Source organism: Adiantum capillus-veneris, chromosome 25, assembly GCF_014529385.1.
Source record: "Adiantum capillus-veneris isolate H3 chromosome 25, ASM1452938v2, whole genome shotgun sequence".
Taxonomy (NCBI): Eukaryota; Viridiplantae; Streptophyta; class Polypodiopsida; order Polypodiales; family Pteridaceae; genus Adiantum; species Adiantum capillus-veneris.
The window spans coordinates 12,239,414-12,252,881 of NC_140955.1; the positions used below are offsets into that span (position 1 = coordinate 12,239,414).

Below are 13,468 nucleotides of genomic sequence, written 5' to 3' on the forward strand. Positions count from 1 at the left end.
GCAATATCCTCAACATCGCCTACATCCTCAGAAGCAGGACATACATCAATGCCCTGCACAATATTCCAGATGCCCTTTGACACAAGAACGTGTTGCATCATATAAGCCCACATAGGGTAATTGTCCCCATCCAACCTGTGCTCAGCAGCAAACATCTTGAACACATTTGTGTTGTTGTTATCAACCATGGTAAATGCTACACCTGATGTGAAAACTGCCCGAAAATAGGAGAAATGGAGCAGGAACAACCTGTGCTATATAGCACAAACCGTAGAAGACTATAAGGCACCTGTTATGCAGAAAACGGCACTGACAGAAACTCTACACAAAATGACGAAATAGCATGTGCAACACTGCCTGTAGTGGAAACGGAGGCCGAAATGAGCCCAAATCAGTAATCTGAGCAGACCAAGATCTACGAGCTAGCCCAAAATATTTGTTGACCTGCGAACACTTGCCAAAGCTCAGTAAAATCGCAGGAAGTGAGCAGGTGTGTGCTGGAGCAGCCGGCGACTAAGCCCGGGAGGACGCAACCTGCTCTGATACCAATTGTTGGAATTAGGGTTGCAGAGAAACGCACACAGCTTGGAGAAGACGAAGGAAGCTCAAGGCACACAATCGAGAGTGTGTTACTTAGTGTGCAATGGAAAGATAGATAGCCCTAGAGTGATTGGCGTATATACAATGCACGTGGGAAAAAACCTCCTAAAGAGGGAAAAAATGCCCCGGCGGTCCTAGTGTGTTCACTCACACACATCACTACCACATATATATGGTAAGAGATTGTGCCATAGCGAGGGCATAGCATGTCAATGAAACCTATGGAAGAGGTAGCTGCAGCTTATCATGCATGAACATGACCTTTTGCCATGTCTATTCAACAGGGGCAAGCATTTATCTCTTAAGTAGTGAGAGAATTGCATGGAAACACAATACATATTTGTGTCCACTGTGGTTGTTTGTGTCCAATACTATCTTGCAAGGAAGGTAATAGATTGTAGCAAACTCCTGGACACCAGATTGACAGGAGAGAGAATGACACCAAGAATGGGGCCCATTGTCCTACTAATATTTTGCCCTATCTCTAAAGCATGAGCTATTTCTGCATTGAGTCATTCTACTATGAGTTAGTCCATGGGATGATGCAGGGGGCTAGAGATAACTAACAACCCCATTCTTTTGTGCATGTAGAGTACTTATAAGCTAGGCACTATACTTGTCATGAAGTTTGGCACTATATACTAAGTAAGCATATTTGAGGCCTCTAGGTTTGTGTCGTCAAAAGAATCTAAACCTAGGAACTTGGGCTCATCTGTAATCTACATTTAAAACTTGGGCTTTCTTATGTCGTGTATTTTATGTGTACAACTGTGATAATTCAATGTTGTGTAAAGCTCTAAAATAATGAGTAGATTGAGAAACCAACGTTGACAAAAAGAGGGGGGGGGGGGGGGGACAGGAGTTGTCTCTAGCCTCTCGCACAAATGTGAGGAAAACCAGTCTCTAGCTCAGAGCTTGTCTTGAAGAAAACCACTAAAAGTATAAATTTTTTAGTATAAATACCATCAAAGGCTTCAAAATTGACCTATAAATGGGAAGTATTTTTAAGTGTACCCATCGTGTGTCATTTTTTTACTTTTGTTTAGGGAGGAGATGCAGACACCTTATGGGAGGTAATTTGTCCTAGAGTTGTCTGCACTTTGGTATACCACAGGGGTATGTGATTAAGAGGCATGTGATTTGGAGCAATTGTCCACAATACTTACCACGTGGGGGTGCAACTCATGAGATTTTTGAAATAGTCAATAACTGATTCTAGTAACTGAGAATCATGAGTTGGGGCCTCAATAGAGAGAGGATATTGATGATAGTACTGGGAGAGAGAGGATGATGATGATTGGAACTGGTAGATTGTGAGGATGAGTTGCTCTCGGCCATGATTGCTTTTTGCCAGTAGTCCTCCAATTCTGCTCGAACTCATTTGATGTAACATTGTCTCCACAACCATTGTTGCTACTCTTGATTACCGGCCATTCACTATTAATTTTTGTTGATGGTCACAAAAGGGGATCTTGCAAGGCCTATTACTACGATGCACACAAAATTGTAACCATGCGGATTTTGGCATAGTTACTCTTGTAGCCAGTTCAGCTTTAATGAAGCGAAAGGCCCTCAGGGGGTGTCGTGCAAGGTGTGGGCCTCATAGGTATCGCTGTTGCATTGTTTCTCTATTGGCCTTGCTTGGTTAGCGATACGGTCTCCAGCTCCAGGTGTCAGACATGTAGCTAAACATCATCACGCGTGACAACAATGGAGGCTCACTATTGCCACCATTTATTAACAAAGGCTTAATTGGCCTTAGTTACACCACGTTCTTAATTGTTATGAAAATGGTAATATTAATTGATGACCCGAGTAACTCTCCAGCAAAAAGGCTTCTCTGTCGGGCCGAGAGAAGAGGCAAAGATGTTGGCTCTAGGAATGGTCCCTCTGTTGTGCCAACTCTAGGCCGTGGGAATAGCTTCTTTGTTGGCTAGAAGGCTTTCGGGATCAAAATGCATGGTAATGGGGGAAACCAAGTGACGACCGCCCAAGAGAAATTAAAAACCATGCCGACATCAGTAGCAGAGGTGTCTGGTACTATGCCAAGCTTGTCCTGAGAATGATTCATGCCCCGTCAAAGATTTTCCTACTATGAAGCTTGAGTCAAGTAGGTGACAAATGCTTCTGAGCGCAGTTTAATTCTATGTGGGGTGCCTACTCTCCTTTCAGCCCAGCGGCTCTTGATCTTCTCGAGCTAGATGATGACAAAGTTGACCAGCTTGGAGCCACCAAGAGTAACTCTCTAATGAGGATTGGCTTCATGGTGCGATTAACTCATCGAGGATGGGTGTCAAACCAGCCATGTTAAACTCTCCATCGAGTAGCTCTCCAGCCAGGACGAATGACATCAAACTCTGCATCGACTACTTTGCAGCGACGACGAGCGTCAACTTTGGCTTGCTTCATTTCTTGCAGCAAGGACCGCATGTCGACGTGCGTATGACCCTTTATAAGAGTAGTCATCTTACACCATTTGCCAAACAAAGCTTTGAAAATCAAAACCGCGACACTCCTTGCATTCAAACTGTGCTGTGAGGACAATGTCAAACTCTGCAACGAAGACAACATCAAACTCTGCCTACATCAAGGACTGCACGCGGCGTGCATACCAACTATAAACAATTCTTCTTCCCAAGAACTCAAATGTACTTATGAAGAATACCCATATTGGCTTCCATGAAAGTAAATTTTCTACCTCATCAAAGACCGCACGCCGGCGTGCATACCAACTATAAACAAACTATATATAAACAGTGCTCGAAAAAAACTTTTTCTCAAGAACTCAGACGTATGTATGAGGAATACCCATATTGGCTTCCATAAAAGTAAATTCTTTGCTTCAATTAGGACCGCACGTCGATGTGCGTACGAGTCCTTGATGCATGCCAAAAATCTTCCCCCGCTTACTGAATGCTTTCGTTTGTACAAAGTTTTTGATGACCTGGGTCTTCTTATGATGCACACCAGGAAGTTTTGTGCTGAGATTGCTCACAATGTTTCCACTTTGAAGCGGAAATTGATTGTGGAGTGAGCCGCTCAGCTCAGTATTGCAATTACCCGGTTCTTTCAGGATTTGTAGTCAAGAGGATGAGTAGGTGCTGCCCGGTCCTAATGATCACAACACATTAAGGATGAGTTAGTTTAAAAAAATTTGGAATTGCGAATTTTGTGTTTGTAACAGCCACGCTCTGTTGTACTGGTTTTGGAATACTCAATATCAATGATCACCATCATCATCATCATCATCATCGAGAGAGAAGATCAATACGTCTCTCTCTACACATGGACTTCTATCATGCAGGCTATGTAGAAGAAGAAGAAGAATAAGAAGAAGAGAGTTTTAACGTCGTAGAAAACTATCCCAAGAGACCATAAAGATCTAGTCGGCGAGGAGAGTTGAACTTAAGACTTGTTATTAAAGAGGGAAATGGCATAGCCAATCTACAACACGGGTGATAGAAAGGTTATACCATTTTCCTCTTTTATCAGCACACACCCACACACACACACACACACACCCGAGAAAAAGAGAGTTTTAACGTCATAGGAAATTATCCCAAGAGACCTTAAAGATCTAGCCGACTAGGAGAGTTGAGCTCAAGACTTGTTATTCAAGAGGGAAATGGCATAACCAATCTACCACACTTGCACACACACACATGAGAGAGAGAGAGAGAGAGAGAGAGAGAGAGAGAGAGAGAGAGAGAGCTGAGGGTCAATTTGATCGTCTGCACCATGATTACTTTGTTGATGAGTTCAACATTTAACGTGGAGGACTTACTACTTTTTTAATGTATCTTACAGAAGGCATGCAGGGAGGGGAAACTAATTTTCCTTGGGTGGGTGATGGCACATGCAATTGTGGAGGGGAGGAGAAACAAGGAACCTATGTTGAGCCAAGAAAAGGGAATGCTCTTTTGTTTTGGAGCCAAAAACTTGATGGAACAGTGGATCCAACCACATCACATGGCAGTTGCACGGTGACAGAAGGAGAGAAATGGTTAGCTACAAAGTGCTTTTCTTAGTTAAAGTTCAATCAAACCCATACCGGCATTTTGTTTAAAGGTGTTTTACTTGAATGTGGCTGATACTAATCACTTTTGTAGAGGACAATTGCGATAGGACAATGTGGCTGTGTCATTGCCGGTTGTAAATGATTGTGCAAAGTCTTCTGGAACATCTGTAATAAATGTATGCACTATTGATACAATAAGAAACAAATTTTGGATATCTTAGCATTTTTGGTATTCCTGAGATTGAAGGTCCACAACATTGTAACTGAGAGAGAGAGAGAGAGAGAGAGAGAGAGAGAGAGAGAGAGAGAGAGCATGTATGTAGATTCTACTTTTCTAATGTTTCTAAAAAATGGTGCTACCTACCCTACCTTCTTTCTCTACGGCTAGCGACCCTACCCTACTGGCACACTTTTAATTCTTTGAAGATTCCAAAGGAATCTTGCTGTGTCTATTCTGACCTGTAATCCCACGAGATCATTAAGAAGTATCTCTTGGGATTCACTGTTTATTAGCTTTTTGTTCCAACATACTGGCATTCTATTTAAAAAAATCATTACTTGTAAGATTCCCTCTGCAATTTGCGAGGCTACGCCTGCCTTCCTCCTTTGTGCAGTGCGCATACTAATCGACCAAAGCTCATGCAATCATGGCAGCCCCTATAGCAATCTCATGAGTTCTCTCACTTGAGAGAGAGAGAGAGAGAGAGAGAGAGAGAGAGAGAGAGAGAGAGAGAGAGAGAGAGAGAGAGAGAGCATGCAGGTGCTGACAAATTGGCTAGAGCATGCAACATGCTTTGCGGAGAGAATCTCCTTATATTCATCCTAACAAATCTTTTATCAAAATCGTGGCCATATACTAGAGGTAAATTGACTACATTTGAAGGTTTTTACAGAAGATCACTTAAAAATTTGTAGGTTTTCTCTCCTTCAAATTTAGGATTTAGACAAACCTAAGTCTTTTTTTAGCATCGAGTGTAAATGAAACATCTTATGCCTTGCACAAAAAATGAAGCCCTCTCAAAGACGTTGCACACTCTCAAAGCACTCTTTTGCTTTCACATAGACCATGTGCTGTAGTCTCAAATATTTTAATCTCTTGAGAATTTAGGATCAATAAAGCATTTCAATGTTTTCTGGCAATTTAAAGCTCCATTAACCCATCTTGAGTGAGCTTGTAGTTGGTAATGATTGGGTACATAACCATTTATGGACCACACCATTGCCACAAGTTTGTCTATAAATATGGCAATGGCCATGCTTCAGAGTGTTAAGTACAATGCCCTACCTTAAAGGTGTAAAGACGAGCAATGGCCCCGGATGGTATGCAAGACCTTGCCCAGAGATTATTAAATCAATCATCTGTTACCTCGGCTACTAGAAATTTGGTCGGTCTCACTCCTTTCTCGATGGAAGAAATGGGTTTGCAAAGTCGAGATATGAATAGGTCAAATATAAGGAAGAAAAGAAGAAGAAGTTAATCTTTGTGGATGCAAGTGTGGCACTAGAGGAGGATAGCCATAGGCTTAAGTTTGTCACTGAATCCATTGGTGGGAGAGGGTATTGCACATAGGGATAAATAGATTATTGGCCCAAGATAAAAGTTGCAAAGACGGTATTGGAAATAAGAAGGAACTAAACCAGGATGTAAGATGACATGTTTTGGGATTCTACAAAATCAAATAGAGAGACGTGGATGATTCATTAAAGATGCCTCACATAATATTCAGCATGGGGTTGTCGCACCATGTTCATGGCACCACAAAAAATACCCGGGTAGACCCTTCACAAACCTTTGGGGGGGCTGTGGAGGGTTATGTTTGGTTTTGCAATACAAGAAAAATGCATACGTGGAAGATTCATGACATGGTGGTGGGACCACCCAGACTTGCACCAAGTGTTTGAGAGGTTGATGAGGGCATAAAATTACTACAATTTGAGGCAGAATAGCTTGAAGCTAATGGATTTGTGCTTCTTTAACATGGAACTAGATGTGCAGATTTGAATGGGGGAATTATAACAACAAAGTAAGAGTATGGTTCTTTTGTTTGAGACTATTTGAGATTTACTTTGCTCTAGTCTTTGTCATTGTACGTGCTCGCTCGATTTTTTATCCGCTCGGAAGTACTCGATCGAGGATTGGGATTCCTCACTAATAACCAAACAAATGACAACCAATGAGGTAGACTTGAGCACTCAAGCACAAAGCTTGGACTTACAAAGTTTGCATTCCCATTAAAGAAGTAGCATTGAATATTTGGGAGGGCTTGATGGAGGGGGATCGCCTTATTTGGGCCAGGCAAGTAACTGTAACTTGTGTCTACAAGCTCACCCATTCCTACGAACGGGTTGTTCTACGGCTCCTTCTCCCTCTCCTACATTGCCAAAATGAGCCTGAGATGAGGAAATAGCCTAGATGGTGTTATGAGTGTTTGAAGAGCTATGGGCCTCAAAAAGAAGCAACCAATGGGGGAGCTTCACGAGTTTATCCATCACTTGATCAAAAGGCAACACCTAGCAGGACGCATGAGAGACAGGAGGACTTTTCACCACACCCGCCTCGCCCTCTTAGGCGGCCTCGTAGCCAGCCATTTCTGCCTTTATATTCTAGTCTCCATGGTCAAGGAGTAGCTCTTTGCTCGATAATACACATCCGCTGGTGGAGACGCCAAGACAGACGAAGCCATGGCTGCGGCAGCATCATCTCTGAGCCAGATTACTGCAGCCACAAAGCTTTCCACGTCCTCCCCTATCTCTTCTTCTTCATCATCGTCCTCGTCGCGTGCTGCCCTTAGCACCTCTCGAAGGTCCGGCTCTTCGACTCGCTTGCACTCCTTCAATGGCCTTGTGGCAGCAACCGGACATAAGCAGAAGTTTGGAAATGTGTTTTGCATCGAGCAGGACCTGTTAGCTACCGTTGCGAGCCAGGTGAGCATGGCTGGTGGCAATGGCAGCCGGGGAGTGGTGGTGTGCATGGCTAAGAGGAGCGTGGGAGATCTTAAGGAGGCTGACCTCAAGGGCAAGAAGGTTTTTGTGAGGGCCGATTTGAATGTACCTCTTGATGACAGTTTGAAGATCACTGACGATACTCGCATTCGTGCTGCCATTCCCACTATCAAGTACCTCACCGAGAATGGTGCCAAGGTCATCCTCACTACCCATCTGGTAAGCATCCGTCTCCTCGACTCTGTGCACGTTGCATAGCTTAACGGAACTAGTGGTTTTAGTATGTCAGCATTCCAGCAGTACCTGGGTCTCTTAAATGAGGTACTGGCTCGCAGTCACGCCCAGAACTACAGCTATATGGGTCTCCCAAATGCACTGTCCAAGGGGGTAGATAAGCCTGGCCTGTTGTGGAGAGAGAGCCTCACGCACACCAGGGGAAACTAGTGACAAAAGCCTCTGCCCTCTGAGTGTGGGTGTCCTACGTCTTTGTCTTCTTTTGGGACGACAAAGGATACCCATCCTGACTCAGAAACAAAACAAAAGTATGTCAGCACCCTGTGCCTCCTGCACCTGGTCCCTTGCACCCCACAGCCAATAGTTTCCCTTGTATAGGTGCTGCTCAGTCGTCAATCATTTCCAAGTGATTTTCCTGCATGTAAATCATGCACACTTGGCTTTTCTGGACATCTGTGACCTTATCATGACATCTATCAGATGGTGACGTTGTTGTGAAGGACATTTGTTGAATAGATTCAATTTTTATGTCACTTGTCATCATTTTGTCTAGTAGACTAGCAGAATCATTGTTGTGGAACCATCGGGGGGCCTTCCATGGTACTGCTCACACAATAAGGGTCTTCTGTCCTTGTTCTTGGATGGCATGTAACAAATTTTTTCTTTGTATAAGAGAATTCGTATAACATCTTGATCCTATGTTCAGCCCCATGTGCTCATTTTTCTAAGTATTCACTTAATGCAGGGGCGTCCCAAGGGTGTCACAGAGAAATTCAGATTGAACCCTTTGGTTCCAAGGTTGTCTGAACTACTAGGCTTCAAGGTAATTGTTGCTGAACCTCCTGTGTCTTGCTGCATGGCTTGAACATAAGCTTGACTTTATGTTTCTGCTCTGCAGGTGGAAAAGGCTGACGACTCGATCGGAGAGGAAGTGGAGAAGAAAGTGGCTGCTCTACCTGATGGTGGAGTGCTGCTTTTGGAGAATGTGAGGTTCTACAAGGAGGAAGAGAAGAATGAACCTGAGCATGCCAAGAAGCTTGCCTCTGTAGCTGATCTCTATGTCAATGATGCCTTTGGCACAGCTCACCGAGCTCATGCCTCGACTGAGGGTGTGACCAAGTATTTGAGCCCCTCAGTGGCTGGTTTTCTACTTCAAAAGGTTATCTCTGAGAGACAAGACAGGATTAGTGTGGATCCGTCTGCCCTGTTTTGAAGAGGCAAGTTGGTAATTGTTCAATTTTGTATGGCGCAGGAACTTGATTATTTGGATGGGGCTGTGTCCAACCCAACACGCCCTTTTGCTGCAATTGTTGGAGGCTCCAAAGTGTCTTCTAAGATTGGTGTCATTGAGTCTTTGCTGGAAAAATGTGATATCTTGTTGCTTGGTGGAGGTATGATTTTCACTTTCTACAAGGCACAAGGTCTTGCTGTCGGATCTTCTTTGGTGGAGGCGGATAAGCTCGAGCTTGCAACCAGTCTTATGGAGAAAGCGAAAGCAAAGGGCGTCTCTTTAATGTTGCCGACTGATGTTGTTATTGCAGACAAATTCGCTCCTGATGCCAATAGCAAGGTACTACAAGTTCTTTGTGAATTTTTCTTGTGAAGCTTGTAAGTATGCTCCTTGAGTTCTAGGGGCAGGTTGTTAGGTACAAACGTGCAAGTTGGTTTGCTCCTGTGCCTGAGAATGAGAATGGCGGTGCAACTTACATTTTGAATAGTTATTAAGGAGTGATGTTCAGTATGATTTAGCTAGCCCAAGGTTTGGACGGGCACCGTACTGAAGGTGCGGGTGGTTTTGAAGGTGTTGGTAGAGTTGGGGGTGTTGGAGATCTTGTGTTTGTGTTTTTCCTAATGCTCAGTGACTTTCCTCCAATGTTGATTGTTATTTGGGAGTGATTTCTAAAGTGTTGGGCCCCTGGCTTCTTGGCAGACTGTACCTGCATCGGCCATCCCAGAAGGATGGATGGGTCTTGACATTGGTCCTGATTCCATTAAGACATTCAGTGAGGCCTTGGAAACAACCAAAACTGTCATCTGGAATGGGCCCATGGGTGTATTTGAGTTTGATAAGTTTGCTGCTGGCACTGAGGTACAGTCCTTATCTGTTTACTCCCCCTGTTTGATGAGTATCGTTTTTTTTATGAGAGCTTTTTAGCGTCAATCAAATTTTTTGCATTACCATTTGGAAAGCCTAGCTTATGCAGTGGATTTATCAGCCTAGGTTGTGCATGTATATAATATATGTTAATTTGTTAACCTACAGGCAATTGCAAAGAAGCTGGCAGACATAAGTGGAAAAGGTGTTACCACAATCATTGGTGGTGGAGACTCGGTTGCCGCTGTCGAAAAGGTTGGAGTAGCCGAAAAAATGAGCCACATTTCAACAGGCGGTGGTGCAAGCTTGGAATTGCTGGAAGGCAAGGTTTTGCCTGGTGTTGCAGCCCTAGACGAAGCTGTCGTATCTGTTGCAGCTTGAGGGGAACTTGTTTTCGTATGATGTCCTTTAGCCGCGACACATCTTGAACCTTGTATCATCCTTTGCTCTTCCTTTTTGTAAATAGGTGCCAAAACCTAGTTGTGCCAAGAGCTGATTTGAGTTCTCAATTTTCTCTCGTCCAATATAAAGAGATTGATGTTCAGCTTGAGCTCAGAAAGGGCATGGTTCCATATTGTTTTATTCAATGTCAAAAAAATTTACACTTTCATTCACTTGTCTTTATGCCTATAAAATCTAACTACAAGCATGGACATTGAATGTCTTTTTTTTCCCGGTATCCAAGAAGTGATTCTGCTTCATGGTCAGCAACGTAGGTGTGAAATTTAAGGGGGAGGCTCCAACATAGTTATCTCTCTGTCTAGGTGGTGGTGAAGGAAGAAACAGGGCTCGGAAATGATGGGGGTGGCAGAGGTTAACGGCAACCTGCCTTAAGTAGAGCACATCATAGTCTGTGGGTTGATGAAGATTAGACCTTGGTTTGCATAAGGATCATTTCTGTGCTGGGCCTGTATGAGAATGCGTTGGGATGCTTGTCAATACATTTGTCATTGTTAACACGCAGCGAAGAAGATCAGTGAAGGCTGCTGTTAAATTAGTACTTATGTGCTCATATTGTATGGATTATGTACAAATAAACAATCATTGGATAGTATGAGTTTGAGTGGCGGTAGCATGTTCTACAAGAGCCTTCCCTTTTCAAGCTCTCCAATTCCTTGATTTTATTGCTGAAGTGATGCACAACAAATCGACTTTTGATCAAAGTATGCAGATCAGTCTGGTTAATGTGATTGCAACCTTAAGGGAAGCATGGATGAGTGCTGAGTGCATACTCAAAGTTCCTTTTACTTCGTGAGAAAGTTCCTTTTACTTCACGAGAGCTGTGCAAAGCCTAGACAGAGATGAAAGAGTGAGTGAAGGTTTGAGAGTGAAAGAGAGAGAGATAGGAGATTAACACCAGATGGGGTCCCAAACCCCTCCAGTCCCAAACCCCCCCTCCAAGGGACTGCCTGTCTATTGCTAGAGAGGTATTTTCTTTAGATTGCACAAATGTTGACACAATGGTCGTAGATGTTGAGTTGCTGATGGGATCTTGCTTTGGATGCTCGGATCTGTGAGGCTAAAGGCTGAAAACTGAAGACGCTAGCTTGGGGCTGCATCATGATGATGAGGCTAGGGCTGAAGTCTGAAAACATTGGTTGATCGGCCGTCCTGGACTGAATACTGAAAACGCTAGTATCGATGGTTGGATCTGCAACTGTACGACGAGGTTGTGGCTCAAAATTGACAACGCTGGTACTGATGGCTGGCTCTGTTACGGTATGGCGAGGCTATGACTGAAACTGACTCTATGACGGCATGTCGAGGTTGTGACTGTAACTGAAAACGTTGGTACCGATGCGATGCCTCTCAGCTTATCCAATGCAAAAATGTTAGAGATGTTGAGGTACTGCAAGTACTTGGTGCTTATATTGAGGGTACTGACTTATGCTTGAGAAGTGCACCCTAGGGTCGCTTATATATGGAATTAAAGCTGGCTTGGGCAATGCCACTAAAAACCCACGCTTTCTTAAAATGTCACTTATTAATGAGCTAAGAAATTCACTTATAAGAGGTGCTAGATACTAATGCAACTGTGTGGGAACACTCCCGAATGTCTACACCTAGCAGACACTCGTTGTGCTGATGTGCAATCAGAGAGTATGCAACTAATCTAAAGTGCTCGTGTATGCACGTCCCGCATACAGGCCACAAGGGCACACTTGCTAGACTATCCTAAACGGAAGAAGTAGGAGTTCGCCTGTCCACATGCACATAGGGTTATATGTGCACCTGACCGTTTGTGATGGGTCTAGTGAGCAAGAATATTAAGAATGCCAGGTTTTTTCCCCTAGGTATGAGTGTTTTTTGCAAGTCAGTCCTTAAGAGCAGACTGTTCTCTACACAATGTACCATGATACACGATGATATACTCCAGAGCTTGACAAGCAGCAACCCTGGCTGATGCCTGAACAACCACGAAAAGGAAACGGATGACACATTGGAGTGATGCCAGTAAGCCCTTACGAGCATACGTTGTTCTACATAGAGGTATCATGATACACGATGATATAGTCCAGAAGAGCTTGCTTGAAGAGTGCTTGGATGCTTTGATATCCATGTATGCAAAAGGTGGCAATCTCGGAAAGGTGTAACCGCTGCTGGACATGCGTAAGAGCAGGGACATGATTACATGGACTGCACTAATAACAAGTTATACCCAAGCAGGGTGAGACCAAGATCAAGTAGGTTGTTTTGAACACATGCAGCACGAGGACAAGCTCACTCTCGATGGGGGGCATGATTACACGGACTCCACTATGAAGACATGAGATTGCTTAACCATACGTCTCATCTTTATGTTTCTTGCTATGCTTTGCCGTCTGCAGCTCTCTTATTTGGGTTCTCCATAAGAAAACCAGCAACAACAAAAATGAAGGTAACAAGCAGCAGCAAACCGAAGAGATCACCAAATAGTATGCTGAGGCCTTGGATGCCACCAATACTGCCTCCTACACCTGCTCTATGAATTTCTGGCCATGGCTTGGGCACTATTTTATTATCATCATTATGATATGTCGCTGTATTACCGTGTAAGTTGTGACTTGCAAATACATAATGAGGCCTTTGGATACCACCAATAGCGCCTCCTGCACCTGCTTTGTCAATTCCCACCATGGCTTGGGCTCTCTGATTTACCATCGCCCTTATCATCTTATTGTCGTAGTACTGTGCGGCTTGTGACTTGCGGAAGTCAACAGAGACTGAAGGAGCCAACCACAGTGGTCGCCTACAACTACAGACTAACTACCATGTCATGTGAGAAAAGCGGCATTTAGAAAGAGAAGCGAGCTATGTTCAACGAGGAGGTGAGGTCATATTGTTGAGGAAGGAAGAGCTCAAGCTCAGAGCATGGACGTTGGCTATCAGCTGCCCATGCAAATTTCATATGCCAAATCTCAAAACTTCAAGGTGCTTCGTGTTGGAGATGTGGTCTTTTGCAATGCAAGGCTGTAGGAAATACTCAAAAAAGGAAGGGCGAGGAAGCTCTGGGCTTTGATTGCCATTTATCTCAGCTGTGTCAATTTTGGAGTTGGTTCGTGTCTAGGACGCGGTCTCTCAGAATGCAATATGCACAT

The 13,468-nt window shown here is 43.8% G+C and overlaps 1 protein-coding gene across 1 annotated transcript; it reads left to right on the top strand.

Annotated features, from left to right (window-relative positions):
• The first annotated feature begins 7,165 nt into the window (after positions 1-7,165).
• Positions 7,166-10,500, top strand: LOC147424428 (phosphoglycerate kinase, cytosolic-like). Its single transcript, XM_086500874.1, has 6 exons — positions 7,166-7,780; positions 8,541-8,618; positions 8,694-8,954; positions 9,048-9,365; positions 9,726-9,884; positions 10,059-10,500. The coding sequence occupies exons 1-6, from the start codon at positions 7,301-7,303 to the stop codon at positions 10,269-10,271; spliced, it is 1,509 nt and encodes a 502-aa protein (XP_086357000.1). The 5' UTR covers positions 7,166-7,300; the 3' UTR covers positions 10,272-10,500.
• The last annotated feature ends 2,968 nt before the right edge of the window (positions 10,501-13,468 follow it).